The sequence below is a fragment of the Enhydra lutris genome, unplaced genomic scaffold, assembly GCF_002288905.1.
Source record: "Enhydra lutris kenyoni isolate GAN:26980312 unplaced genomic scaffold, ASM228890v2 scaffoldscaffold9, whole genome shotgun sequence".
Lineage (NCBI taxonomy): Eukaryota > Metazoa > Chordata > Mammalia > Carnivora > Mustelidae > Enhydra > Enhydra lutris.
In genome coordinates, this window is record NW_019154093.1 from 13,767,902 (window position 1) to 13,794,394 (window position 26,493).

Consider the following 26,493-nt stretch of genomic DNA (forward strand, 5'->3'; position numbering starts at 1 on the left):
GTGTGGCTTTTGGTTTGGAGCTCACCAAGTCTCCCTCTGAGTTGGGACTTGGAATAAATCTTCAGATAAGTTGTAGGTTTAGCCCAGAAATTAATAAGGACAGCATTTGAGTTTGTTAGGAGAAGTCATAAACTCGGTACCAAGGGTGTTTTTTTGTGTGTGTGTTTTGAAATCAGGTTTGGGGGACCAGTGAAAGACTTGATTCAGATTCACCGTTGGAACTGGTGTAAGTATTAGGGTATCGGCCCGCCTCTGGTTGGGGTTGATAACAGGTCAGATAAGTAGAGGGTGAGCATGGGGATGATTTGTGTGGAGTTTCCGCAAAGCCAGTCTCATTAATCTCACGTTCTAAGATTATTATTAAAGTTGAGGTAAGTTAGGGTCTTAAATTGCCCCAAGGATTTGTGGGGTTTAAGGTCAGTATCTGTGGTAAGGTCCTTTTCTGATGATCCAATTCAGTTGTGGAATCGGGAATCCCAAGGCAGAAAGTATTTTGGTGTTGACCTGGGACTCAGAGTTTTATGTAGGTATGTAAGTTTTGTGTAAGTTTTGGGGTTCAGAAGAGACTACTGGGGTTTTATGTAAGTCTTGGGTGCAGAAGAGAGTACTGGGGTCCATAGCAAGGTAGCTGTTGCACTTTAAAGTCCATGTAGGGATCTGGGGGTCAGCATTAGTGCTGGGGTCCATTTAAAGGCCAGAGTTGGTGTTGGTGTCACTATCAAGTTTAGGTGGGTAGAGATGATAAAGGGTTTTAAGACTCAGAACTGGTATTTGGGGTCAATATGGGGTGCAAATTAAAATTACTACTTGTGCCACTGCGGGGGCAGATTTAGGAGTTTGGACTCCATATTGTGTTTGGAGATCGGTCTAGGCTCACTATCAGGCGCAAATTTGTAGACGGAGGAAATGTGGTCCTAGAGTAGTTATGAGGTTCGTATTATGAGTGGGAGCCACTTAATAGGATCTGGACTTCTTGTGGGGGTTTGGATCTGTCCATGCTCGTTACTGGGGTTCTGGTCCAATATTGGAACTCCAGTCGGTTTAGACTCAGGGCTGGGTTGTGGCCTCGCTGGGCCTACGCGGCTCCCCTGCTCGGCGAGTGAGAGTGCACGAGGGGAGGGGCGGCGCCGGGGACGCGCACGGCAGGGGCAGGGGCGCGGGCGCGGGCGCGAGCGGGGGCGCGCGGCTGGAGCTGGCGCGGGAGCGGCGGGAGCGGTGGCGGCGGCGGCAGAGGCGGCGGCTCCGGCTCTGGCTCCGGCTAGGGCTCCGGCTCCGGCTTGGGTGGCGGTGGCGGGAGTGGGACCCGGCAGCGGCGGCGGCGGCAGAAGAGCAGCGGGAGCAGCGGCCCCAGCGGCTTGGGGGGGGACATGCGGACCGACGGCCCCTGGATAGGCGGTGAGCGCCCCCCCCCCCCCCCCCCCCCCCCCCCCCCCCCCCCCCCCCCCCCCCCCCGGCCCCCCCCCCCCCCCCCCGCCACCGCCGCCGGCTGGCTAGCTCCTCGCCGCCCCTCGCCGCCCCTCGCCGCCCCCCTTCTCCCCGCCCTCCGCGCCGCACCTGAGCCGCAGCCCGCGCCCCCCAGTGCAAAGTTTCCCTTTGCATTTGTGCTCGGCGTCCTCGGGCCCGCCTCGTCTCCCCCCTGCGGCGCGGCCGCGCTCCGGGGGCGGCCCTCCACCTCCCACCGCCACCCCAGCCCCGGGCGGGTCCAGGCCGCGCCCCCGCCCCCGCCGCACAGGCGCCCCCTCCCAGCCGGCGGGGGAGCCGCAGCCGACGCGCCCCAGTCTCGCTCGCGGCCCCGGCGCACGTGCGGGCCCGCGGTGCGCCGGGCGCGAGTTTGGAGCCCCCCACCTGCCTCGGTCGCCGGCGCGGTTAGGGGAGGGGCCCGGGCGGGCTGTGCCCACCCCCACCCCGGCGCGAAGACCTGAAGGCCCCAGAGCGACCTGTCCCGTGAGGACGTGTCCACTCGGACCCGCTCCGGAAAGTTCACTCAGTCGCCGCCCCGCGTCCCGTCCCGTCCCGTCTCGTCTGGGTGTGCCCCGGTCCTCATCGCTGTGCCCACGTTTCAGGCTCAGCTTCTGCTTTCCTCGGTGTCTCGGCCTCGGTGCCCTTCAGTGTCTCTTTATCTCTGTCTCCCTGTGTCACTGCCTCCCAGACTCACCCCCCGCAGCCCCAGGGTTTCTCCCGCTGTGTGTGGCTCCCTCCCCGCGTCTCTGTACTCCCGTTCCCATCTCTGAGCCTGTCTCTCTCTCTCGTCTCGTACTGGCTTTTCGATGTCTCCGTCTCCCACTGACCAGAATCTCTGCCCACGCTCTGCTAGGCCCCCTCCTCATTTCTCTGGAATGCCGCCTCTCTGGTTCTTCCACCCCGGGGTGGGGGAGGGGCTAGCCTTTCTCCCCATTTCAACAACCCCCCCCAACCGCGCAGTGCAGGGCCCCCCAAGGTGGAGCAGATTGGGCGGTAGGAGACCGGTACCTGAGCTGTGAACTGGAAGGGAGGGGATTCTCTGGATTCCCCTGAGGGCGGCCAGGCAGAGCCTGGGAGGCTGGACTGCTGAGTGTTGGTGATGAAGGCTCCACTTTGGTTCCTGAAGAGACAAGGGCAGGGATCCAGAGTGACCTGGTGCGCAATCCGGCCAGAAAATCCAGGAAAGTGCACTGGGGTGGAAGGCCTAGGAAAGGATCCAGGAGGATCTTTCGGGGGGATCCTCAATGGTGAGGGATCCCCTGGGAAGGGATCTGCTGAGAGATCCTTTAGAAGGCGTGAGAGATCTGATGGGATCCAGAGGAGGGTTCTGAGAGGAAATCTCAGAAAATTCTATGCTTGGCGCCTTATTAACTCTTGCTTCAAGGAGCAAGAAAATCCCTGTTTTTCACTGATTATATGAATGAGCCTAGGGCTTCAAGAAGGAGCAGGTGTAACTCCCTAAGCACAGCCTCCAACATCCGCAGCCCCAGGCACAGGCCACACAGTCTCTCTCTCTCTCTCTCTCTCTCACACTCACACTCACACACACACACACACACACACACACCCCTTCATTCCCGCACTCAGCTTCCCTCCCCACCCCTTGCCTTCTTGCCCTCACTCTTGCACACTGGGGCCTGCCCAGCCGCTGGAGCTCAGGTATCTCGCATTACCATGCTCTGCTCGGTGTGCTCGCTTGTGCCCTCACAGCACCCCTTCGCACAGCCCGGGGAAGGGTGTGTGCACGCTCACAGTCTAGTCTAGCACACTCCCCTGCACATACTTTCTTGTAAATTTTGGCTGGCTCAGTTTCCCTCTTATGATCTGAAATGTGTCTGCAGATTTGTTTTTCTCTCCAGTTGTTCTTTCTCTTTCCTCTTTCTTTTCTTTAACAAGGAAATAGTTTTAATATTATTGCTTCCTTCCTCCTTTTCCTTCCTCCTGCAGCTCCTGGCCTCCTCTGTTCTCCCTTGTTCACACTGTGAGCATGGAGGTGGTGTCTGGGGCATTGATTTGGGGGCTGTTGAAGCAGTTGGAGGGGAATGGCTACAATAAGAGTAGATGGGCTGGAAAGCTTTTCTGGGGAATTGGGTTGATATGCAGCAAAATGCTGGCCCTGGCAGTTTGTGATCTCTCCACTCTCTCCCATCGGCCCTGACTAATAGGAGTTCAGTGTGGGGGACCCAGGCCTCTTTGATGGAGACTGTGACACATGTCCTAGCTTCTCCACTTTCCAGCTTGTTCCTCCCTGCACCTCAGTTTCACCCTCTGTGAAATGGGACAGCTAATCCGACCCTGACCGGGTCCCCAGGCCATTGTGAGAATCCAAGGGACTGTGTGGCAGTGCATAATCAGCAATGGCAGGCCCGCCTGGTGTGACTGACACTGTTGTGTGCTTGGGCCAAGCTTGCAGCTAGGGCCCTGCCCTTGAGAAGCTCATGGTCCCGGGGGGAACAGATTGCATCATGGGAATGCAGAGCAATTCACTAACCTCTTATTGATTGCCAACTGTGTGCCAGACACTGGGCTAGGCACTTTGAGCCAGGCTGCCCTGCTTCCTAGGGGACTAGCTGCTGTGTGGAAGAGGCAGCCCTCCCCGCAGGAACTGCCGAGGCTGAGCCCAGCATCAGCTCATCTGAAGCAGCTGCGGTCCTGAGCTGAAGTCACAAGGCTGGGGAGTTTAAGGGTCAAAGTCGGATGAGTTCCAGAAGAGACTGAGAAGGGGCTATCTGAAGTGGGTTTTGAGGAATGAACAGGAGTTTTCCAGGTGGACATAGAGCACTCCAGGCAGAGAATATAGTGTGAGTGAAGACTCAGAGGTCTTGAGGGATTCTAAGGTATAGCAGATCCCAGAGGACCTTTAATGTCTTGTAAGTAGCTGTAACTTTATTCTGAGAACATAGAAGGGAGACGCCGAAAACGTAAAGCTTGGGCTGGGGCCGTGGAATGTGCTAGGATCATACTGATGCTTCCAGAAGAGGATTCCGTGGCTATCGGAAGTGGATGGACCCAGAATGCCCGGTGAGGAGGGTGCGGGTGAGAAGTGATGGTGGCTTGGATAGGGCAGTAGCATGGAGCCATCAAGAAGGCACATTGATCAGGACAGAATGATCTATTGGACGTGGAGGTAGAAGAGAGGAAGGAAGAGGTAGGGGTCCAGGTTCCTGAGAGTGACTGGGTGGGGCCTTTATGCCCTGCAACATCACTGAGCTGGGGATGGGGAGGAGAGGTAGATTGGGGGGTGCGGGGAGATAATGAACTTGAGGTCACGGTTGGACACGATGTCTTTGACATGCTTGGGACATTTGAGTTCCTTTGTGGACAGGGGAGACATCCAGGAGGGGGCTGGGTATGAGGCTCTGGAGTTTGGGAGAGAAACCTGGGCAGAGGAAGGGCAGAGATGTCTCAGAGAGTGCCGGGCTGTGCTTGTCAGTGGCTAGTGCAGGCTCTGGTTCCAGACCGCAGAGGCACCCCTCCGCTGACTAGCAGTGTGACCCCAAGCAAGTTGCTTAAGTCTCTGAGTCCATTTTCTCCTTTGTCAGGTGGGGTATGCGACAGTTCCGAGCCCAGTGGGGTTGTGGTGAGGATTAAGGTTGGGTATGCAGGAGGTGCTTAGAACAGGGCCCGGCCTCTAGCGAACACAATAACTCAATGGTATTAGCAGGCAGTCCTTCTGGTAACCATCAGCGAGGGTGGTGCAGACCCACTCTCCTCAGACTCATGGGGTGAGGGCTGGCGAGGGGGTGCCTTTAAATCAATATCATGTTAAGGTGAGAAGGGCACCCCTCTCCTAAAGTATTTGCCGTCCTGAAGTGAGGTTCGTGGGTTGGGGGAGCTCAACCAGGAGAGCGTCTGGCCCCCAGCCGCCTGCCTTCGTTGTTGTCCGTGGGAGCATGTGTATTGTTAGGATTTATTTGTCCTTCTGGTGGGCTGGAGTGAGACTGGAGGCCTCAGTGTGCTCCATCCCCTCTTCCCCCCTCCCCGCCCAGGCGTTGGGTGTCTGATGAGGTTGTGCGTCTGAGGTCCTGATGCGCAGGTCTCTACGTGTCCCTCACCTCCAGATCTGAGAGCAGTGGTTTTTGCTGCTCAGCAGTGTTTTGGCTGCTGCTTCTGGGGACCGTCCCTGGCGTATCCACAGGACCTGCCTGGGCGCTGCTCTGGAGGGGCCACGGCATTTCTGGTCCTGCTGCCAGGCAGGCCTCCAGGTGTAGCACATGCCCGAGAGCCCTCCTGGGGGCCAGCTGTGGGTGGGTGCCAAGGCCTCTTACCTGATCCTGATCGTCGCCGCCCACCTCCGCACTTCCAAGGCCTTTCTGGGGGCCAATGAGGGATTCCAGACTTGGGTTCGGTACCAGTTAGGCCCTTTCCGAGTAGCTCTCCAGTTGGCCTTCTGGGTGTATCTGGTGGTCCTGATTGTTCTGGGTTCGTCCCAGCATAAGTGTGGCGTGGTTCTGGGAGCTGCTGCAGGTGACCGTGAAGGGTGATTCTGATTGCCTGTCCAGGCTCTTTTGGGGCCCGTTTGATCCTGGACTGGTGTGGTACCAGGTACTCTTCTGGCTGTTCCAGGATCCTGCCCTTGTGCTGTTCTATGTACTTTAAGGTCTTCCCCAATGCAAAGTTTTATCTGTTCTCTGACCCACCCACCTCTGGGCCATTTTGAACATACACCTCTCCCAGGTGTGACTCCTGGTCAGTTTAGGTCCATGCCCCTAGTGCCAACTGGCTTAGGGGACCCTCCCCATTCCCTGCCTCAGACTCTGTCCCTCTGCCCCTGGGTCCCTGAGCAATGGAGGAGCCAACAGCCCACATCTGGCAGCATGAGGCTCCGGCGTGTGTCCCCAGACAAACCGGCCTTTGAGTCTAGGACGTGGAAGCTGGTTTGTCTGGCCAGACCTGCCTAGCAGCCTATGTGCTGGGAGCAGCGGCCACAGAGAACGCTGTAGAAACTCAGTGGACCCGGGGAGGGAGGTGCACAGCCCTTCTGAGGGCCAGGGCTATTGGTTTGGGTAGGGGCAGGGGCCAGCAGCGGCCCAAGAGGGGGTGAGCTGCTTGGTCAGCCCGGGACGGTGGTGGGTTGGTGAGGCCCGTTGTGGTCCTTTATGATGGCCTTTCCATCCGTGAGGACATCCTCCGTGGTGGCAAAGGTGGTCAGTCTCAAGGGAGGACAGTTCCCAGGTGTGGGAGGCTGGCTAGGTGTTGGCGAGGGCACCCTCTGACCCCCATCCCTGAGTGTCTGTTTTAGGAGGAGGCGTGGGGCAATTGCTGTGTTCCAAGTGGGCCCCGTGGCGTCAAGTCATTGAGCGGTGGCGAGGTGGTGACAAGACTGTGTGGGCATGTCCGACCCCCCACCCCAACCTGGGCTGGCGCCCACGCTTCTGGAGGGAAGAGCCGGGCTGTGTGGCTGTGTGTGTGCCAACGGAGGAGGCATCCAGGGGCACACCTTCATTTTAAAAAATTATAGAGAAGCAGAAAGTCAAAACTAAATGTTGCTGCTGAAGCTTCTTTGAGGGCTGCGCGTATGCTGGTGTGGTTCTTCTGAGCTGGGGTATTCTCTGCGCGCTCATTCACGTGTTCATCTGCTCATTCGGCATATCCTGGGGGAGCACCTACTACATGCCTGCTCTCTGCTGGGGGCTGGGGACACGGAACTGAGCCGGGCACATGCGTGGCTTATGGTCGTGACTCGGCCACCACTCAGCAATTGTATAAAAAAAAAAAAAATTCGCGGGGCACCTGGGCGGCTCAGTCAGTTAAGCATCTGCCTCACAGGTCTTGATCCTGAGGTCCTGGGATCGAAACCCCCATCAGGCTCCCTGCTTGGCGGGGTGCCTGCTTCTCCCTCTCCCTCTGCTGCTGCCCCAACTTGTGTGCTCTCTGTTTTTCTTTCTGTCAAATAAATAAAAAAAATTTTTTTTTAAGATTTTGTTTATTTGACAGAGAGAGAGATCACAAGTAGGCAGAGAGGCAGGCAGAGATGCAGGCTCCCTGCCGAGCAGAGAGCCCGATGCGGGACTGAGTCCCAGGACCCTGAGATCATGACCTGAGCCAAAGGCGGAGGCCCAACCCACTGAGCCACCTGGGCACCCTTAAAATCTTTTTTATAAGTTAAAAAAAAATATTGGTGACATTTGTGGCCACTACTCCTAGGCAGAGTCCAAGCATGTAGTCTGGGACACCACGGAAGGTCTCCCTGAGAAAGTGCCATCGGCTCCGCAGTCCAAGGGGTGCTTGGCAGAGGCGTTCGGGCAGCGTGTTTCGGGCACTGACAGGGCTGGAGGCTGCACAAAATGGGACACATTTGAGGATCAGAAGAGGAGGTTCTTGTGGTTGGCTGGCAGGCCAGAGCTGGGGGTGGGGCGCAAAGGTGGAGGGGCCTCTGCTCCGCTGGAGGGGTCCCAGAGGGGTCTAACTGGGGGGGGGCGGTGGGGGGGCTGGCTGCGGGGTGGGGGGGGGCTTAGTCTGCGTGTTGTTCGCAGCATACTTGGGTACCTGGAAGAAAGCCCAGCACATAGTAGATGCTCAGGAGTCCTGAAAAGAGTGAGTGAGCAAGTAGAGACGATGGGCATTTTTACTGAATGGGGAATGTCCTGCATGAATAGTTTCAAAACCTATTTTTTTTTTCCCATAAACAGCAGATTTTGAATGTCTTTCTGTGTCACTATCTACTCTGCTGTGCTGACATTCTTGGTGTTTTCTCATGCTTTCCTCTCTCTCCAGGAAGGAGCGGAGACCCCGGTGCCCTCCTCTCAGTGCTGGTTGTCCAAGAGTAACTGACGTGAGCAAGCAGAGACCTGGTGAGTGTGCCCCAAAAAGTGGCAGGAGCCGGGCCGCAGAGGGGTCCTATGGCCAGGCTGAGTGGCTGGGACTGTGATGCAGGCTGGCGGGGAGCCGTGGAAGAGTTGCCACTGGGCACATGACACAGTCCGGGGTGCACACGGCTGAGGGATGCTGAAGGACCAGGGAGGTGGTGATGGAGGTGGAGAGAAGGGACGTGAGTACCATATAGGGACATGGAGGAGATGGGACATGGCGAAGGGCTGAATGTGGCACATGAGCGGGGAGGGGAGGTGTGAAGGGTGATGCCTGGGTTTCCGGCCAGAATGCTTGATGGAGGTGGGTGGGGAGTGATATCCAGCTCATCAGCTGCTGTAGGTGTGAAATAGGCTTCTGGGTGATGTTCTGGGACTTACACTGTTATCTGTCTGCTTCTCCATTTGTTCCTGTCAACTGGAGACTGTGGTAGAGAGAGCAAGGCACTCCCGAGATCCGGGCACTTCCTTCCCTGTCTCTTTCACTTTTCTCACTGCCTTTCTGCGGGAAGCACAGAGCAGGTGGGTTGGGGTTGGAGATAGAGCGTGGTGAGCCTTGGGTGTCCAGCTAAATAAAGACTCTATAGACTTTTTCCTGTGGGTGGTATGGAGACATTGAAGGTCCGTGCGCGGAGAAGCATCAGCCGTGCGTCCGTCTCTCCGCTTGCCCACCCATTCAGTCCTGAAACACTGTTTGTGCGTCTGCTAAGGAATCAAGCAGTAGAATGCACCGGAGGGCCATGATTGCCTTCATGTTCTTATAAGCTGGGGTGGGGGCGGGTGGCATTGTTTGTGGGCAGGGTGGACAGGAGCAAGCTGAGACAGGAAGCACCCTGAAGAGGTCCACGCTCCTGGGGTCTGACTGGCATGTAGTGGTTGGAGAAGAACAGTGCAGGTTCTTTTTTTTTTTTTTTTTTTTGTTTTAAAGATTTTATTTATTTATTTGACAGAAAGAGACACAGCATGAGAGGGAGCACAAGCAGGGGGAGTAGGAGAGGGAGAAGCAGGCTTCCCGCTGAGCAGGGAGCCCAATGTGGGGCACGATCCCAGGATCCTGGGATCATGACCTGAGCCGAAGGCAGGCACCTAACCAACTGAGCCACCCAGGTGCCCCGGGCAGTGCAAATTCTGACTTACTGCCCAGTTGGTTGTGTGGGGAGAGGAAGAAGGAGAATTTGAGGAGGACTGACTGGCTTGGGAGACTAGATCCGTGGTAGTGCTTGTCACTAAGATGGGGACCAGGGGGTGGGGATGGTTCTGGGGAGGATGAGTTCTGGTTGGGCCATTTTCCCTAAGCTCCTGGAAGGCCCAGCCCTTGGCTGTCTTGTTCATCTCCCTGCCCCTTGGCTCAGGGCCCAGTAGGGCCCACTGAATAGTTCTGCACGGTCAGCTGATGAGAGGGGTCATGAGAGATGGGTTCGACCTAAGCAGAGAAAGGGAATGAGCATGTATTGGGGATCTGTTAGGGGCCAGGTCCTATGCATGACTAAGTGGGCATCGGGATAAGGTGGAGGGTGCAGCAGGAAGGCTGTGTTACAGGTGGGAAAGGCCGAATGGGGAGGCATGTGTCCCTTCACCTGTCCATCCTCAGATGTTGGGTCTGACCTACCTGGGAGCCCATTCGCAGCAAAAAAGGTGCCTGAGAGCAGAGTTCTCTGTCTTGTAGGCAGGCCATTGCTGATGGCCTATGTGAAGGGGTGTGGAAGATGTCCAGTAAGACCTGGCTTCCAGAGGCAAGGCTGACTTTGAGAGGGAGTGGGAGATGCTCTACAATCCTGAGGCCCGGGGACAACGGATAGAGGAGTTAAGCCAGGCTGGGATATCTTTGGGTGGAGGGCCCAAGGTGCTCACTGGCTTCTGGACTAGGCCCTGGCCTACGTCAGCAAAGGATCTTGCTGTCTATAGCAGCATTTTTCAACCTCAATAGTATCAACATTTTGGACCAGATAACCCTTTGTTGCAGGGGTCTGGCCTATTACTGTAGGATATCTAGCAGCATGCCTTGTTTCTTCCTGCTAGTTGCTGGTAGCACTTGCCCCTCACCTCCAGTCTTGGTGGTAAAATATGTCTTCACACGTTGCCCGTTAGTCACACGGGAGTTGGGGGTGGCTACAGAATCACCCTGGATTGAGAACCCCTGTTCTGGGGTGCCTGGGTGGCTCAGGTCATGATCTCAGGGTCCTGGGATCGAGCCCCACATCAGGCTCCTTGATCAGCAGGGAGCCTGCTTCTCCCTCTCCCTGCCTCTTCCCCTGCTTGTGCTCTCTCTCTCTGTCAATAAATAAATAAAATCTTAAAAGGAAAAGAATCCCTGGTCAACACCACCTCTTGCTGCCTTCACTAAACTGGGGAGGGTCACTCAGGGGCGATTCACAGGGATGCGGCATTCGAGCTGAGTTCTGAGGGGTAAGCGCACAGCTGGGGGCAGGAGAAGGGCGTTCCTCCCAGTAGGGGGATCAGCAGGTGCTGAGGTCTGGAGGTGCTGGGGAGCATTCACCCCAGGGAGGTTCTGCTGCCGGAGGGAGGGCGCCGGAGGGCTCATGGCTTGGTGGGGCTATAGCTGTAGGCAGGTGCCTCTGCTGGACCTTATGCCGCCTGGAGAGACTCTGGGTTGTGCTTCCTAAGTTCCCCCTCCATTCCCCGGGGAGCCCAAGGAGCCAGGGCTGTAAGAGAGTAGGGGGCCCACTGTGGGAGGGTGGCCGGCTGTTACAAGCTATGCTTACAGGCTCTGGCCACCTGGCCAGCTGAGGGAAGCTGCCTCCTGCTGCCTGCCGCCTTCCCCAGGGCTGGGGTCGAGGCTGAGGCTGATTTATTCCCATCATAATCCCGCGGTCGGTTTGGTGAGAGTTGGAAACATGTTGGTTTTCCTTCCCAAGTGTAACAAGGCCTGTTTCCGCCTCCGCGGCCGCTGCTGCAATGCCACGCGGTGAACTGTCCAGGACATGACAAAAGGGCTCGGTTAGCTGCCCGCGGCTTTGAACGTGAGCAGCTCCCGGCTCTCCCTGCCCTCCCTGCCCTCGGGCTTCTCTTACCCAAGCATTGGTCTCTCCTCTCGGGGGCCCTGGGGACCCCTTCTCCTGTTGATGTCCATTTTGGGGCCCCAGCCTCCAGGGAGCCAGGGTCCTGCTCTGGGGGTGGGGAGCTATAGGAACAGGTGGTATTTGGAGACTAATTAATATTTGTGAATAATAACACGTGCCCAAGGGAAGCAAATCAATCTGTGTTTGCATATTCATGAAGAGGACTCAGAATGATCCCAGCTGTTCTCCAGCCAGGGATACCCCCCAACACTGCCGTCTCTGGCGTAACATGGTCTCTCAGGGCTGGGGGGACCCATTGAGGCTGATAGGGGTGCTTAGGTCGGGCTGCCTGGAGGTGACATGGCCTCTGTGTTACATACATTTCCAGGACATTCTTATTTGAGTCTTGTGGCTTGGTGTGGTGCCTGCCCCTTCCTTTTTCCTCAGAGCAGTGATTCGCAGGCTCTTTGATTTTGCGAACCAGTACACTTTCCAGAAGTACTTGGGGCTCAGACACGGGAATGGCAATTTTTTATTTGGCCAGGTAAGGATGTTATAGAAAATACTGCTATTGGCTACCACCCTTATTTCCCACCAGAAAGGACATTTTAACACCAAAACACAATTTGAGAATAAAGGACAGTTCTTCCCAAGAAAGGGCGTTTGCCAGCCTTACACTGATGTAGCAAAGGAAGGATGTATCCAAACCATTCTGAATGTAGAAAAATCACACCCAGCTATATTCCTATAATGTCATATGGTATGGAGTTGTTTACCTGCCCCAGTATGTCAGTTGGTAGGACCAATGGGCCACAGTGCATTTCAGAGACAAGCCTTCGTTAATGTCAAGAGCTCAGACCTTGTTCTCGTCTCAGTTGTTAGAAACACAGACTCACCCAGCCATGCTGGGGGGAGTGGACACTTGTCTCTTAACACTGTCACACTGGATTCAGAGGGTGCTCGGCGACCCCATCAGGGTTAGCATCAGCCTCACCTCCCTGCTCCTTTCCCACCTTCTCCCCTCAGGTGACCTGGAGCACTCTGGGGTAGGGACAGGGCCAAGGTCTAAACTAAGGTGAGGCCCAGGCATCCAGGACTCGGAGGAGGAGGCCCCGGGGCTGGGGGCAGGCTGTGTTTCCAGAGTCAGAGGCGGGCAGCAGCTCGCTCTCGCTAGGAACTGGTGACCCAAGAACCCCTGGCTTAGACGGCAGTATGATTGCTGGAGCAGTCCCCTGAGAATGTGTCTTTGCCCATGTGTTCCCAGTGTTTCCAGTCTCTGGGTAGCTGTGTCCCTGTGTCCACGGACCTCTAGGAGAAGCTCTTTGGAGAGGGAATATCTTTGTTTTCAACTTCCTACCTTTGTCTGTCCTGCTTTGTGTATCTGGATAGCGTGCAAATATCCCCAACTTAGATATACAGGGGGCCCTTGGAGTCCCCAAGTCAGTGTCACTTGTCTTTCTCACACTGGGGAGTGGCTTATCGGGGCCCCAATTCTCCTGACACCCATGGCCAGAATCATATCCTAGACTGCACCACAGGACCTCTGTTCTGGAGTTAGGCCCCCTCGACAGCTGTCCTGACGATGTCTGTGTCCAGGTTGGGGTATGTCCCATAATAATGTACTGGCAAGTTACGCCCCTGTAATGTCTGTCAGGTAGCTCCACCCCCAGGATGTCTGCACCTTCTGTCTGCTCTGTGATGTCTGGATTGGACGGCCGCACCTCCACGATGTGCCCACCCAAGAGTTTAGGGATCTGAATTCCATAGCCAGACAGGGATGCGCTGCCATGAGACGTGCTGGGGCGTTCCATGCCCTGCTTGCCGGGCTGTGCGCTTGTGCCTCCATGATCTCCCTTCTTTGTACCTTTATCACCTTTAGTTCATACCAGGGAGATCTACCCCCATGCTGTGAGTTCCTGTGGCTTCCACCCCCATGGGGTCTGCCCCAGGGAGGGGGCTCCAAGCCTCTCTCTGAATATGCTATCGTGGCACACCATGATACTGGGACTAGCCCCCTCTGCCCCGTCTTTGGTGCAACAACCCACCCCTGAGCTGTAAACCCACGGTGTCTGTACCAGGGGCGACAGGATGACTGTGTCAGGGGGCCGCAGCCTGGCCAGTTCACTGCCGGATGTCTGCCTTAGAACTTGAATTCTATGGTGGGTGCCATGGCTTCACCTCAGCGCCGTGGCACCCAAGCTCAGTGGGACCTCTGTCCCAGACCGGCTGAACCAGGCATCATGGTGGGGACCCCCTCTCTCCTGGTCTCAGCCACCAGAACTTTGTGATCCCAGGCATGGTGTAAATGGGGCCGGATGCCCACTGTGCCCCTTCGGCTCTCTTGCCTTTGCTTCTTAGTTGCTGTCTAAGGCTTGTAGCCAGCTCTTGGGACAAAGGACATCTCCCGCACTTTGCCCTCTGTGCTCAGCCCCCGCCCCACTTCCCAGCCCTGCCTGTTTTGTCTTAGCACCTCTGCTTACCTACCGCCCTCCAGTCTTCTGACCTCTGACTGTCCCCGTTGAAACAAGAGTTCGAGTTCCAGGCAGGAGCAGAGCCATCTTCGAGCCCGGCCCCGGCACTTCCTTGCGAATCCTCCTACCACTGTGGGCCAGCTGGGACCTGAGTCTAACCTAGACTCTCCCCCCAGAGTCCCTGGGACCACTGCGGGGTGCCCGGGGGTGTTCGTCATCACCCCAGCCCCTCTGCATCCTGCTGTGCTTCCAGAGCATTAGCAAGGGGCTTCTTATGTGCCAGCTGCCTGCTCAGAGTGAAGCGTGAGCAGAGCTGGTGGGAGCTGTTGGGGATTCCCTGAAGCCCCCTGCGGGGGCATCATCAGGGCCGTGGAGTGACAGCGGTGCAGTCGGTGTGCTGTGGCCGTGCTGAGGCTTCACACAGGTGCCTGGCAGACTGGGAGGGCACACCTGCCGGAGGAACCCTAGGAGCAAAGGCCTGGGAGGCGTTCCACCGGTCCCAAACACAGCCTTCCCTGTGCACAGGTGCCTGGCTCAGGCTGGCAGGTGGTTCTGAGCAAGCAGCTCCCAGAAGCTGGATCCGCCCTGGGCCACTAGGGCAGGGGCAGAGGAGGTGCGGGTGGAATCTGAAGGCCCAGCACCCCTATCCCTGGCCACACCAGGGCCTCCCTGGGGTTTCCTCTTGGAGTGGGAAGATGCCATGGGAATTGGGTAGGACGAGGGTGGCCAGGCAGGGCAGCTACAACTTGTCAAGAGCATGTCCTGGCGAGCCTGGACGGGCTGTGGCTTTGGTTTCAAGCCGCTGATACCTGGATCCTGTCTGCTGCTAACAAGTCTGTGCTCTGGGGCCTGTCCTCAGCGTGCGGGGTCTGGCCCACTGCCTCCTCCCTCCCTGCGGGGGCGAAAAGAGACAATGGGTCCCTCTAGCTGCATGGGTCCGCTACCTTCTCGCTGCTCCCTGTCTCTGTCTTATTTTGTTTGGTCTGTATGTCTCTGTGTCTTCTGACCCTGTTTCCCCATTCAGGTCTCCTAATGGAGGCAGGTTGGAAACTCACAGTCTGGGACAGAACAGCCCTGTCCATCCTCTGGTCTCAGTGGCCCCCTGCCCTCCTACTCAGGTTTAGAGAATGACCTGAAGGCCTCTTGTGCTGTCTCCCTATGGTGTGACTGTTGGGTTGTCCTTGGGGTCACTGAGGTGGGGGGATCCATGAGGAGCCTGGGTGGTCACAGGGCTCTGTGGGTCTGGGTGGTCATCGCACAGTCCAAGGTCGAGGAGGGGGCTGTGTCTGTGGAACCGGGCTTTGGATGGTCAGTGAGGATGAGCGGGGTCTGGGTGGTGAGTGGGGGCTAGGAGGTGGCACAGATGGGCGGTAGGGACCTCGCTGGATACCGGCTAACTGGCTGTGCCCTTCTCTCCATCACAGGTTGATTGTTCTGGGCTGTGGCCGGCCCTGGTGCTGGGGCCCTGGATGGCCCCTGAGCCAGCTCCAGGGAAGACGATGGTGCCCCTTGTGCCCGCGCTTGTGATGCTTGGTTTGGTGGCAGGTGCCCATGGTGACAGTAAGTCTGACCCATCAAGCTGCACATTCCTCCTAGCAGGATCCTAGGGTGGGGGATACGGGCAGCTAGGGCAGCTACTACAGGAAGCAGGATCCTTAGACAACCCCCGAGAACCCCTACTGTTAGAGAACCTCCCCCAAGAAGTACTCTGGCACCGTGCTTCCTAGGAACGGCCTGGGGAATGCCTGCATGTCCCTTAAGGCACTCTAGGGTGGGGCATGGCTAAGTATGACCCTGTTTTATGGAACGGGGGTGAGACATGTCCAGGATTCATGTGGTCATCGGGTGACGTGCTTAGGCGTGTACTGTGTCTGCCACTGCAGATCTGTCCAGAAGACGCAGTGTGAGCTGTGTCAGAGTTGAGTGGGAATGGGAGGGATGGCACACAAGCGACGTGCACAGGTGTGTGAATGGGACACCGGCGGAGTCCACAGGTCCACGGAGTGATCAGAAGCCAGAGCCCCCGTAGCCCTTTCCCTGGGCCGGACCCTGGGGTTCAGATGTGGGGACACTGAGCCCCTCCCCCTTCCCCACTGCCTTCTAGGCCAAGGGGCAGGAGCCCCCTTCCCCCAGCCTCTCGGCCTAGGGAATGGGGGGAAGATTGCACCTGGTCAGTAGGAAGCTGGGCTGTGTGTGTGTGTGTGTGTGTGTGTGTATGTGTGTAAGTGAGATTGTCCCCTGCCCAAATCCAACTCTGAACTTTCATCCCTTTCCTGCTGCCCTTCCCCCTGCCTGGCACTAGGAGACTGGCCGCAGCCCGCCCCGTCACCATGGTTACCACTGCTTGGTTACTGGTGGGAGGCGGAGCACAGGGCAGATTTAGCCAATCTGCACGCCGACTGGGAGGGATGAGGTCGAAGCCAAGGTCCCTGGGGGAAGGGGCTGTTCCCAGCCTGTCCGGAGCCCAGAGGTGGCCAAGGGCCAACCTGGGGGTCAGCAGGCCATAGGGCTTCCCTCACCCCCCACTCCCAAGTATCTTGGAGCAGATCTCTCTCCTTGCCCCACCCAGGAGGTCTCTTCTTCTAACGGCTCATTAATTATTCAGGACCAGATCCTGGAGAGGGGTGGGACCAGGGCACCCCGCCCTTTGTCCTCTGAGGCTGGGCCCTGGTGGGGCTAGTAGGGTCCAGGAAGGGGAGCCTGTTCCCCCTGGGGGTTGGGGGAGGGGGCGGTGAAGGGCACTGGGAGTTCTGAGGTGCAGGCCCACGTCGGGGTGGGGGTGATCTCCAGGCCTGGCTGGGGCTGCTGGGGAGAGCTTGTGCCCACATGGGCAGGTTGGGGTGGAAGTCACTGGGTGTGGCTCTGACGTTGGCTGGGAGGCAAAGGCTTGTCAACACTCAGGTGTGGTCAGTCGCCCTTGGACACTGAAGTACTGTCCTGCTCCCCGACCTCACCCTGGACAGTCTCGTGGCCTTTGGACAGGAGATCGAGGGCCAAGGGAGGAGTGCCCAGCTGGCCTTGCAGACAGCACATCCTGGGAGACTAACTGCTTTCCCTTCTTGCTGCAGACCAAACGTGCCCTGACGTGTCCCCTCATCCCCCCAGACCTGTTCCTCTTTCTGTGTTCACTCTCCTGGCGAAGGCATCACCACCCGCCCCACCGAGTCAGAACCCCGGGGCCTCCTCCCTGTCTCATCCCCTATGTCCAATCCATCACCAGCTTCTGTTTCTCACTTCTAAACATCTTTGGAATGCATCCCCCTTCCCCTCCACTGCCTTCACCCAAGCCACCCTCGGCTCTTTTTTGGGTTTTTACACGAAGTTGCCTCCCCATGGCTTCCCTGCCTCAGTTCCCCCATAAGCCATTCTTCTTTCCAGAGTAAGAGTCTGGTTGAAAACGAAAGCCTATGTTGCCCCTCAGTTTAAAATCCCTCACTCTGCTCCCCTGTTGCCTCCAGGATCAAGCTTAGGGGTCTCAGTGCTTCTCAAGGCCCTGCATTTTCCAGCCTCTGCCAGCCTCATCCTTCACCCTGCGCCCCACCCCGCACCCTGCCGTGCTGACTTCTCTGTTGCCCATGCACTCCCCAGGCTCCTGTTCCTCCTGATGCTTCTGCTTGGAATACTCTTCCCTGACCAGTTCCTGTACACTTCCTCCAGCAGTCTGGGTCATGGGCCACTTGGGGGGCAGAGTGGAACAATATTTGGAGCAGAGTCCCAGAACCTCCATGTTGGTCCCCTGAGACCGAGAACCCAAAGCCCAGGGTCTGGAAGGTAGGAACCAGCTGGAGATGCTGAAGTAGGGTGAGTGAGGCTCTGTTCCCAGGCAGAGAGCCACGGGAGAGTGGCCTGGGCTGGGAGCTGTGGGGACCTGGCCCCTGTCTTACAGACTTCCCTATGCCATGTACACTTTTGGAGCTGTACCTTTCCCACCGTGTTCAGGCTTAGGGGCTTGGGAGCCTTCTAGGCGGGGGTGACTGGGCAAACGTGGACGGAGCTGCCGCAAAAGGTAGGGCAGGCGCCCCCAGAGAATTGACGACCAGAGCAGTGAAGCGCGGAGTGGACAAATGTGTTTCTATAGGGCTCTTAACGAGACAAATGAATGGGAGCCCTGGCCTCTGAAGGGAGCGGAGGGAAGGGGGGTGGAGAAGCAGCTGCCAGGAGTGAGCCCAGAGGCCCCAGCGTTGCCGCCAAGTCAGCGCCGTTGGAGACCGAGGCACGCGGGGCTTGGGCAGTTTCCTGAGCGCAGGGCTTTGTGGTTTCTCAGGGAAGCAGCTTGTGGGGCTAGAGGCAGTCCTGAGCAGGAAGAGGTTTCTCTGCTGCCCTAATGTGCGAGTCAGGTGCCAGGTGGCCGCACTGGCCTGCCTTTGGACCCCGCAGTGTGAGGTACTCTGGCCTGTGCTCTGTTGGGGGGCAGCACTGCACAGAGGTCATGACCTAAGCCCCTGGTGGGGGCACTAAGAGGCTTCCTGGAAGAAGGGAACCCTAAAGGGTGACTGGACATTTGCTAACAGGGGGTGGTGCATAATGGGGTGAGATGTCAGGGTTGTGGAAAGGAATGGCCCTGGGCTTCTCCATGGAGCTCAGAAGAGAGCCACAGGGTGAAAACCTTTTGTCCCCAGACAGTGTGGGACAGAGGCAGGGATGCAGCACAGGTGATCAGCTTTGAGTGGGGTCCCTGGTTACAGCCCAGGGACTTGGAATCCTAAGAGCATGGAGCAGGATGCCCCAGTTCGGGCGGGGTGGGGGTAGGGTGGGGGGCAAGGGCCCGTGTAGCTGAGGGAGTGTGTGTCCTGTTCTACCCCTGCCCTGCCAGCCTTGTGGTAGGCAGGGCCACCAGGTGGGTAGGGCCTGCTGGCCTGCCTAGACTCTGCCCTCTGTGGCACTTCTGGCAGATTGCTTGCTCTCTCTAAGCCTGTTTCCCTGTTGCACAATGAGAGTAATCATTCCTACCTGGAAAGGTTAACTGAGGTCCCATGTTCAAGGCACCTGGTACCTGGTGTGTGGTCCCTCGATCCAAGGCCATGACCCAGGGCTCCCTGTGTGTCCCCTGGGAACCCAGGGCTGTCTCTGAGCATGGTCCCCTCTGGAGAGCACCGGGAGCAGTCATAGGAGCCAGAGTTAATGAGTCCCCAGCTTATTAGACTGTTCAGGGCCTGGGAACTCCACCTCCAGGAGCTCCCTCCCCTGCCTCGCTGTCCCTCACTCCCTTATGGCTTTGTGTCTGTTCTCTGCTTCCATGTACACCCATGTGCACGTGTGTGTACGTACTCCACAAGGAAGGCATGAGATAGCAGTCTGTCTCCCGGTGGAGGAGCCTCCAAGGGGGCCCACTTTGGCTGGCTGAGCACCCGTCACCCAGAGGCATGCCCACCCTCTCCCCAAGCTAGCCCACTGGTTTCCTTTATGAGGCCACTCATTCCCACTGTGCGTGGGCTCAGTGGCCTGCTTGCACAGAGAGTGTCCCTGGGCATACTCTGGGAGCTCTACCCAAAGAGATGTGTGGCCCCCCAACCTCCATGCAGTGAGGAAGGGGTCAGGAGGGGTACAGAAAGTCAGAAGTTCTTCAGACCCTCTCTGAACACCAGCTGGGAGTCAATAGGAGGCCAAATGGTCAAGTGGCCTGACGTTGATGGCATGCCGGTTGCGGTCGTCAGTCAGTGTAGCTGTGATCAGTGCTGGAATGGGAACCCCAAGTGCTGCTGGACGCAGGGCAGGCTCCCACAGGGGGTGGGGTACAGGAGAGGGGCAGGGCACACAAAGGCAAGGAGATGCCCATCGGCCTGGCCTGTCGGGGCAAGTCCCCCAGGGCTAAGCTGTGTGCAAGGCACAGTACTCAGCCCATGGTAGTTCGGTTTGGAAAGAGTCAAGGAAGGTGGGGCCTGGAGAGGTTAGCAGGAACGCGAGTGGGGACAGCAGCAGGGAGACTGCAGCCAGCACAGAGATTATAGCTGGGGAGAGACCTGGTCAGGTGTGTGCTCCCCAGAAGCTGGCCTGTGGAACCAAAAGGGCAAGGACTCGGCAGGGCTTTGGGACAAGGACAAGCTGGGCTTTGGCCGCAGGGTGGGTGAGGAGACCCTGGGTGGGAGTGGGAGTGGGTTTGGGAAGCTGAGACTGGAGGGAGGGGAAGAGTCTGCCCCCTGGGCACCAGGCTTGGGAGGCATTGCCAGTCTGGCCAGTGGGTGGGCTGGGCGGGGCGCTGGCTCCTCTCCAGCCTCCAAGGGGGTTCTGCCTCCTCGGTGGCCCCAGGCCTTGGGCCCCGTCCAGCTTCCAGACAGTACTCAGGCCTTTTCCCTTCTCTCTGCTCTCTCCTCTCTTGTGACCTGGACCTGGCTCTCCTCCCCAGCTTCTGGCTCTTTGTTTGGCGGGGAGGCCCCGCCCCCAGGCGCCGGCCCTTCCAGTTCAGCAGGTTCTAGCCTCTGGTTTCTGCACGTCCAGGCAAGAGCTGAAGAGGGTTTGGTTTCTACCCTGCACTGCTTTCCCTGATGGAACGGGCATCCCCGTGGTGTGGAAGGGACTGCAGTCTCCATCCTCCTTAAGCATATCCCTTGTCGGGTCACTCCTTCATTTGTTCCACACCACTGTGCGCCAGGTGCTGGATCGGGCACCTGGGACAGGGCCGAAACAAAGCAGGCACGGTGTCTGTTCTGCCCTGGGGTATTGTTCTAGGTGGGGAACCAGCTGTGAGCCACATACTAGCCCCAAACATAGGAAAAGTAATAATCTTACACACGGACTATGTAATAAGCTGGAGCAGTGCTATTACAGAGGCAGAGGGAGTGACCAGAGAGCTTCAAACCAGGAACCGAGCTAATGGAGCAGGAGACAATGACAGAGAGACCAAGGAAGGTTTTCTGAGGAAATGATGCTTAAGCTGGAAAGGGGAAGGCAAAGAGGATGTCTAAGAGGTTTGTGACAGCAGGAACAGCTTATGCAAAGGCCCTGAGGCCCCAGGGAACATTGTTTATCCAGGGGATGGGAAGCCAGGGCTGGGGTGGGGGCATGATGGACAGTGGCTGGGGTCAGACCTGGAAGGGCTCTGTCCACCATGAAAAGGAAAAGACTTGAAATTTTGTTTTGATAGCAGTGGGAGGCCCTCCCAGGGTTTTAATCAGGAGTGAAGCAGTTCACTCTGGCTGCTGAACGGAGACTAGACCGGAGGGGGCAAGACTAGAGACAGGAACACAGCTTGTTGGGCTGGTGGAGTGTCCAGTCAAGGGAAGGTGGTATCTGGACTAAGGTGATGGCATTGCAGGATGAGATCCACGAAGCTGCTGGTGTGCAGGTCCTCAAGTGTGGGGGAGGGTTACACAGGGTGTGGGGGAGGTGCACGTGCATGGAGCCTGAGTGGACAGAGTCCTATGCGAGAGGACCCATCTGAAAGGACCAGTAAACAGCAACAGGTTCTGCAGAACACCATAGAATGGGAGAGTCTGGAGCCTCCTTCAGAGTGCAGAGGAAATATGAAGCAAACTGAAGTTTCTAGAGGCTCTGTTATCCCCAGGCCACTCTGGCTCCCACCAAGGCTGCCCCTGGCTTTTCTGGCCCAGCTGCCTCCTGCACTCTGTTCCAAGGGCAGTCAGGTGGGGCCGAGTTTCCATCCTCCATGGAGCCTTGGGTGCTAGTGCTAGAAGATGAGCTTAGGATTTCGAACACCAGTCAAACCCTAGCACCCCCCCACGTCACTGTGACTTGTCCGTTACTTAGCCTTCTGAGCCACCGGCTCTCCATCTCAGTCAAAGATGCTAAGACAACCCATGTTGTTGTTTCAAGACTAACGATATGAGTGAGAGTCTGCACAGACCCTTGGGTCACTAGCACCATTTTGCAGATGAGAAAATGGAGGCTCAGAGATGACGAGTGACTTGCTTAAAAATTACATAAAACCCTCCCTGGGCCCCGGGGTGCTCAGTAAGGTGGCTCCCTTCCTGCTCTCTGTACCTGCAGCTGTAACTGTTGACCCGGTGGTCCCCCGACCCCTCCGCTCCTCGGGGACTGCGCCTGGCTCTTTCCGCTGGACCCTGAGGTTGTCCCTCATGTCTTAGGAAACCAGAAAAGAAACCAAGATGTAAACCTCCCTTGGCCCCTCATCCCCTCTAGGCACCATCTTTTCTGTACCTTCCTGTTGTAGCCAGTGTCCTGTACACGGTCCCTGCACTCTTCCCTCCCCTTCCTCACTTCCCACTCACTCCTTCACCTTCTTTGGTCCAGCTCCCCACAGCATGCCACACACCCTGCCACAAGGCCCCTCTCTTCTGCCCCAGGTGTCTTGGAGTCATACAGGCTTGAAGTCAAGGTCTCAGATATGCTCCTCATTGGCTGGGTGACTTTGGGCAAGTGACTTGACCTCTCTGAGCCTGTAAACTGGGAATAACAATAGCGAAGGACTAAATGAGATGAAGTTCTTGGTGCAGCTTGGGTCCTTAGGGAGAGAGTGTCATCATGGCGCACACACCCATTTCTGTGCCAGGGATGGGGTCAGGTCGGGCCGGGGCTCATCGGCACTGAGCAGGTGGTCTGAAAGGTCATTTCTCACGGTATTAGCCTTCCTCGAGCTGTTCATTGGCCTGATTAATAGGAAATGGATCCTCTGTCAGGATTAACGAGGCATTGCTATGTCTTAATAAAAGCAGGTTTCTCTGGTCTTGTGACCCTGGGAGTGGGGCTCACAGGGAGAGGTGTGCCCATTCAGACCTGGTGGGCATACAGAGGTGATGTGAGCAGGGCAGTACAGTGTCTGGGGCCCTTCCTCCTTCCCCTCCCCCGCCTCCTGGTGGCCACCTTGCGGGAGATGTACAGGCCAGCTGTATCAGAAGGCAATAGCCAAGCTAGTGGGGGCGGGTGTGGGTGCAGATTTACAGGAAAGCATTCACCTGGGAAGACGTCCAGAGACACTTAAGAGGTGGAGTGTCTAGGCCTTTCGGGACTGCTGGTTATGTGGGGGCCGAGAGAGAGGAGGAGTCACGGTTTCTGGCTTGAGCTGTGGGGTAAATGGAGGTACCATCACCCAGAATGAGAGCAGTGGGGGAGGGACAAGTCTGGGAGAGACGCTGGGGCTCTTCCAGGCAGCTCTCTGCATGCCTTTGTCCTGGAGCTTGGAATTGTTGGGGGGATGGGAGACAGAGTGTAGCCATTAAAGCCTGGACTCTAGACTCAGAACTCCTGGGTTCAAATCTCAGCTCTGCCACAAACCAGCTGTGTCATGTTGGATAAATCCCTTAACCTCTCTCTGCCTGGATTTTCTTCTTTACAAGCAGACGTAATTATAGCCCCCACTGCATATGCTACAGCTCTTTGAATAGTGCCTGGCACGTAGTAAACACTTTATAAGGGTCAGGTGTCACTATGAGTATTTTCTTTCTCTCTTTCTCTTTCTTCCTCTCTCTCTTCTTTTTTGAAGATTTACTTATTTATTTTAGAGAGAGAGCGGGGGGGGGGTGGAGAGAGAGAGAGAATATCTCAGACTCCTCGCTGAGTGCAGAGCCCGATGAGGGGCTCAATCTCACAACCCTGAGATCATGACCTGAGCTGAAACCAAGAGTCAGATGCTTGACCGACTGAGCCACCCAGCTGCCCTTAATATTTTCTTTATAGATCTTCTTGCCACCACCTCCCCCCATGACTGTGGAGTGTTGGCCATCTCTGTAGGACTGTACCGTGGTGACTCGGTGTCTCCGTTTCTCCAGGCAAACCTGTCTTCATTAAGGTCCCTGAGGACCAGACTGGGCTGTCAGGAGGAGTGGCCTCCTTCGTGTGCCAGGCCACAGGGGAGCCCAAGCCACGCATCACATGGATGAAGAAGGGGAAGAAAGTCAGCTCCCAGCGCTTTGAGGTATAGCCTTGGGTGGGAAGGGGCAGGCGGGGCTCATCGTCTTCCTGTCCTCTTCCAGAGCCTGGCCCTGCATTCCCTCTCCTTCATCTCTCTGCTCGGGGGCCTTTTGGATGTGGGAGGATGTCTGAGCTGGAGCGGGCTGTGACCCTGTGTCTGTCCTCTGGCAGGTCATCGAGTTTGATGACGGGGCAGGGTCTGTGCTGCGGATCCAGCCATTGCGGGTGCAACGGGACGAAGCCATCTACGAGTGCACAGCCACCAACAGTCTGGGGGAGATCAACACTAGTGCCAAACTCTCAGTTCTCGAAGGTATGTGCTGGGGAGCCACGTGGCATGTTGGGTGGGTAGAGTGGCGCGTAGGAAGAGCCGGTCAGCCAGCCCTGTCCCTGCTGTGAGCTGGCGTGTGTTTGGCAGAAAGGAGAGCTGGCCATCTTGGCATCGGCAAAGGTCAGATGTGGACGGGGATGGTCATGGGCTGCGGCAGTATTGTCTAGCGTGTGCCTGGTGTCTCTGTATCCTCCTCCGGAGCCGTGCCATTGCTCTGGTAGGGTCTGAGGTCTGACTTGGTGTGTGGGGCTGCAGTTGTCCATTATTTGAGTTACGTGGCTTGTGGCCGTGGATGTGATTTTTCTGTGGACCTGGCAGGGGGCTTCAGAGAGGTGTGTTCCCTGTAGCCTTTAGGAACAAGGACCCCAGGCTGGGGACTAGGACTCTATGGATTTTAGTGTCTTCTCACCTCCTGGCTCCTGCCTTCATTCACAAACACTCCCTATTGCTGCTGTGAAGTCCAGAGGGTCATCTGACCTGGGCCCTGCCCTTGAGACAGTCTCCAGTAAGTTTTATGGGGGCCGCTAGGGGAGCACAGAGGAGAGGAAACTGTTGTCTGAGCTGAGCCCGGAGGATAAATGGGAGTCAGGGTTGGGGCCTAAGCAGCACGTGCCAAGGCCCAGAAGCCAGAGAGAAGGGACCTTTCAGGGAGCTCAGTTGTTCAGTTCGGCTTGGGGGGAGTGGGTGGAGTTTGAAGGCGCAGAGAGAAGGCGGGGCGATCTGGAGAGGCTGGAGGGCAGATCACACAGGCCAGGGCTGAGAAAAGTACACTTTCCTGGGGGCGCAGGAAACCATGGGATGGGGAGTGACACACTCAGCCCCCAGCCACAATGGAGTCATCAGCCTGAGTATGTCTGTGTGTATTTTCAAAACAGCCTAGATTGTTGCCTTTTTAAAAAAAAAAAAAATTGCAGTAACAATACCTGTTCGTTGTTGAAGATTTGAGAAGTATAAAGTAGCACATAGGAAAAAGTAAAAATCACCTGTTATCCTGCCTCTACCAGTGACACTTGGTTATTTCCTTAGGGTCCATTTTCTGGGCGGGCATTGTGTATGTAGTTGACCCTTGAACAGCATAGGGGTTAGGTGTGCTGAACACCCCCCCACACACCCCTCACTGCCAAGCTCTGGAAAATCTGCATGTGACTTTTGACTCTCCCAAAACTTAACTACCAAGAGCCTGCTATCTACTGGAAGCCTTACCAATAACATGAAGTCAATCAGGATTGCCTGGATGGCTCGGTCATTTAAGCATCTCCCTTTGGCTCAGGTCATGATCTCAGGTTCCTGGGGAGGAGCCCCATGTTGGCCTCCCTACTCAGCGAGGAGTCTGCTTCTCCCTTTGCCTCTGCCGTTGCTCATGCTCCCTCTCCCCATGCTCAAATAATATAAAATCTTTGATTAAGACATCCCTCGTGTATGTATTATATACTGTATTCTTATGTTAAAGTAAGCTAAAAAAAAGATCTTACTAAGAAAGTCATGGAAAGGGCGCCGGGGTGGCTCAGTGGGTTAAGCCTCTGCCTTCGGCTCAGGTCATGATCCCGGGGTCCTGGGATCGAGCCCTGTATTGGGCTCTCTGCTCGGTGGGGAGCCTGCTTCCCCCTTTCTCTCTGCCTGCCTCTCTGCCTACTTGTGATCTCTCTGTCAAATAAATAAATAAAATCTTAAAAAAAAAAAAAAAAGAAAAAGAAAATCATGGGGGAAAGAAAAAAAAGAAAATCATGGGAGGGACACCTGGCTGGCTCAGTCAGGAGAATATGTGACTCTTGACCTTGGGGTTGTGAGTTCAAGCTCCGCGTTGTGTGTAGAGATTACTAAAGAAAAAAAATGAAAAGAAAATGATGAGAGGTCATACATTTGTATAGTACTGTACTGTATTTATCAGGAAAAGTCCACATATAAATGAACCTGTGCAGTTCAAACCCATGTTGTTCAAGGGTCCGTTGTATAAGAAAAATGGGATCACGTCCTGCCCGATGATCTGTAGACTGCTTTTTTTTTTCCCCTAAGATTTTGTTTTTAAGTAATCTCTATACCCAGTAGGGGGCTTGAACTCACAACCCCGAGATCAAGAGTTGCATGCATGCTTCAGCGACCGAGCCAGCTGGGCACCCCTCATTTGTAGACTGCTTTTCAAGATAACATATCAGGAACATTTTCCTCACCATTAAGTATTCTATATCATTGTTTTTAATGGCTTAGGTATCACGCAAGGTGCCTTCATTTATTTAGCCATTCCTTTATTGTCGGACACATATGTTGTTCCCATTTTCCCACTTATAAATAAAGTGCTATGCCCTTCCTTGCAGATAAGATGTGATCACCTTCCTGATTATTTCCTTATTCTAGATTCCTGGAAGTGGAATTGCTGGGTCAAACGGCACATGAATTTTTAAGCCTTTCAGTATTTCCAGAAGATTGTGTCAGTTTACACTCCCACCAAGCAGGGCACGAGAGGGCCTCTTTTCTGCACATCCTCACCAGCAGTGGGAATTATCATTAAAAAAAAAAAAAAAATCTTTGGGACGCCTGGGTGGCTCAGTTGGTTAAGCAGCTGCCTTCGGCTCAGGTCA

At 56.2% G+C, this 26,493-nt stretch overlaps 1 protein-coding gene across 4 annotated transcripts in view; it reads left to right on the plus strand.

Moving 5' to 3' along the window:
- Window positions 1–1,338: 1,338 nt before the first annotated feature.
- LOC111143674 (protein tyrosine phosphatase, receptor type F) overlaps window positions 1,339–26,493 on the plus strand; it is an 85,790-nt gene continuing 60,635 nt past the window's right edge. For 3 of the 4 annotated variants that reach the window (XM_022497500.1, XM_022497501.1, XM_022497502.1), the window contains exons 1-5: window positions 1,339–1,395; window positions 8,179–8,255; window positions 15,186–15,321; window positions 23,445–23,590; window positions 23,758–23,899. In XM_022497500.1, coding sequence (XP_022353208.1) covers window positions 15,231–15,321; window positions 23,445–23,590; window positions 23,758–23,899 — 379 coding nt within the window. In that variant the 5' untranslated portion in view covers window positions 1,339–1,395; window positions 8,179–8,255; window positions 15,186–15,230. Of the gene's footprint in view, window positions 1,396–8,178; window positions 8,256–8,773; window positions 8,793–15,185; window positions 15,322–23,444; window positions 23,591–23,757; window positions 23,900–26,493 lie in introns of those variants that run through there. The other variant, XM_022497499.1, reaches the window with a different exon arrangement.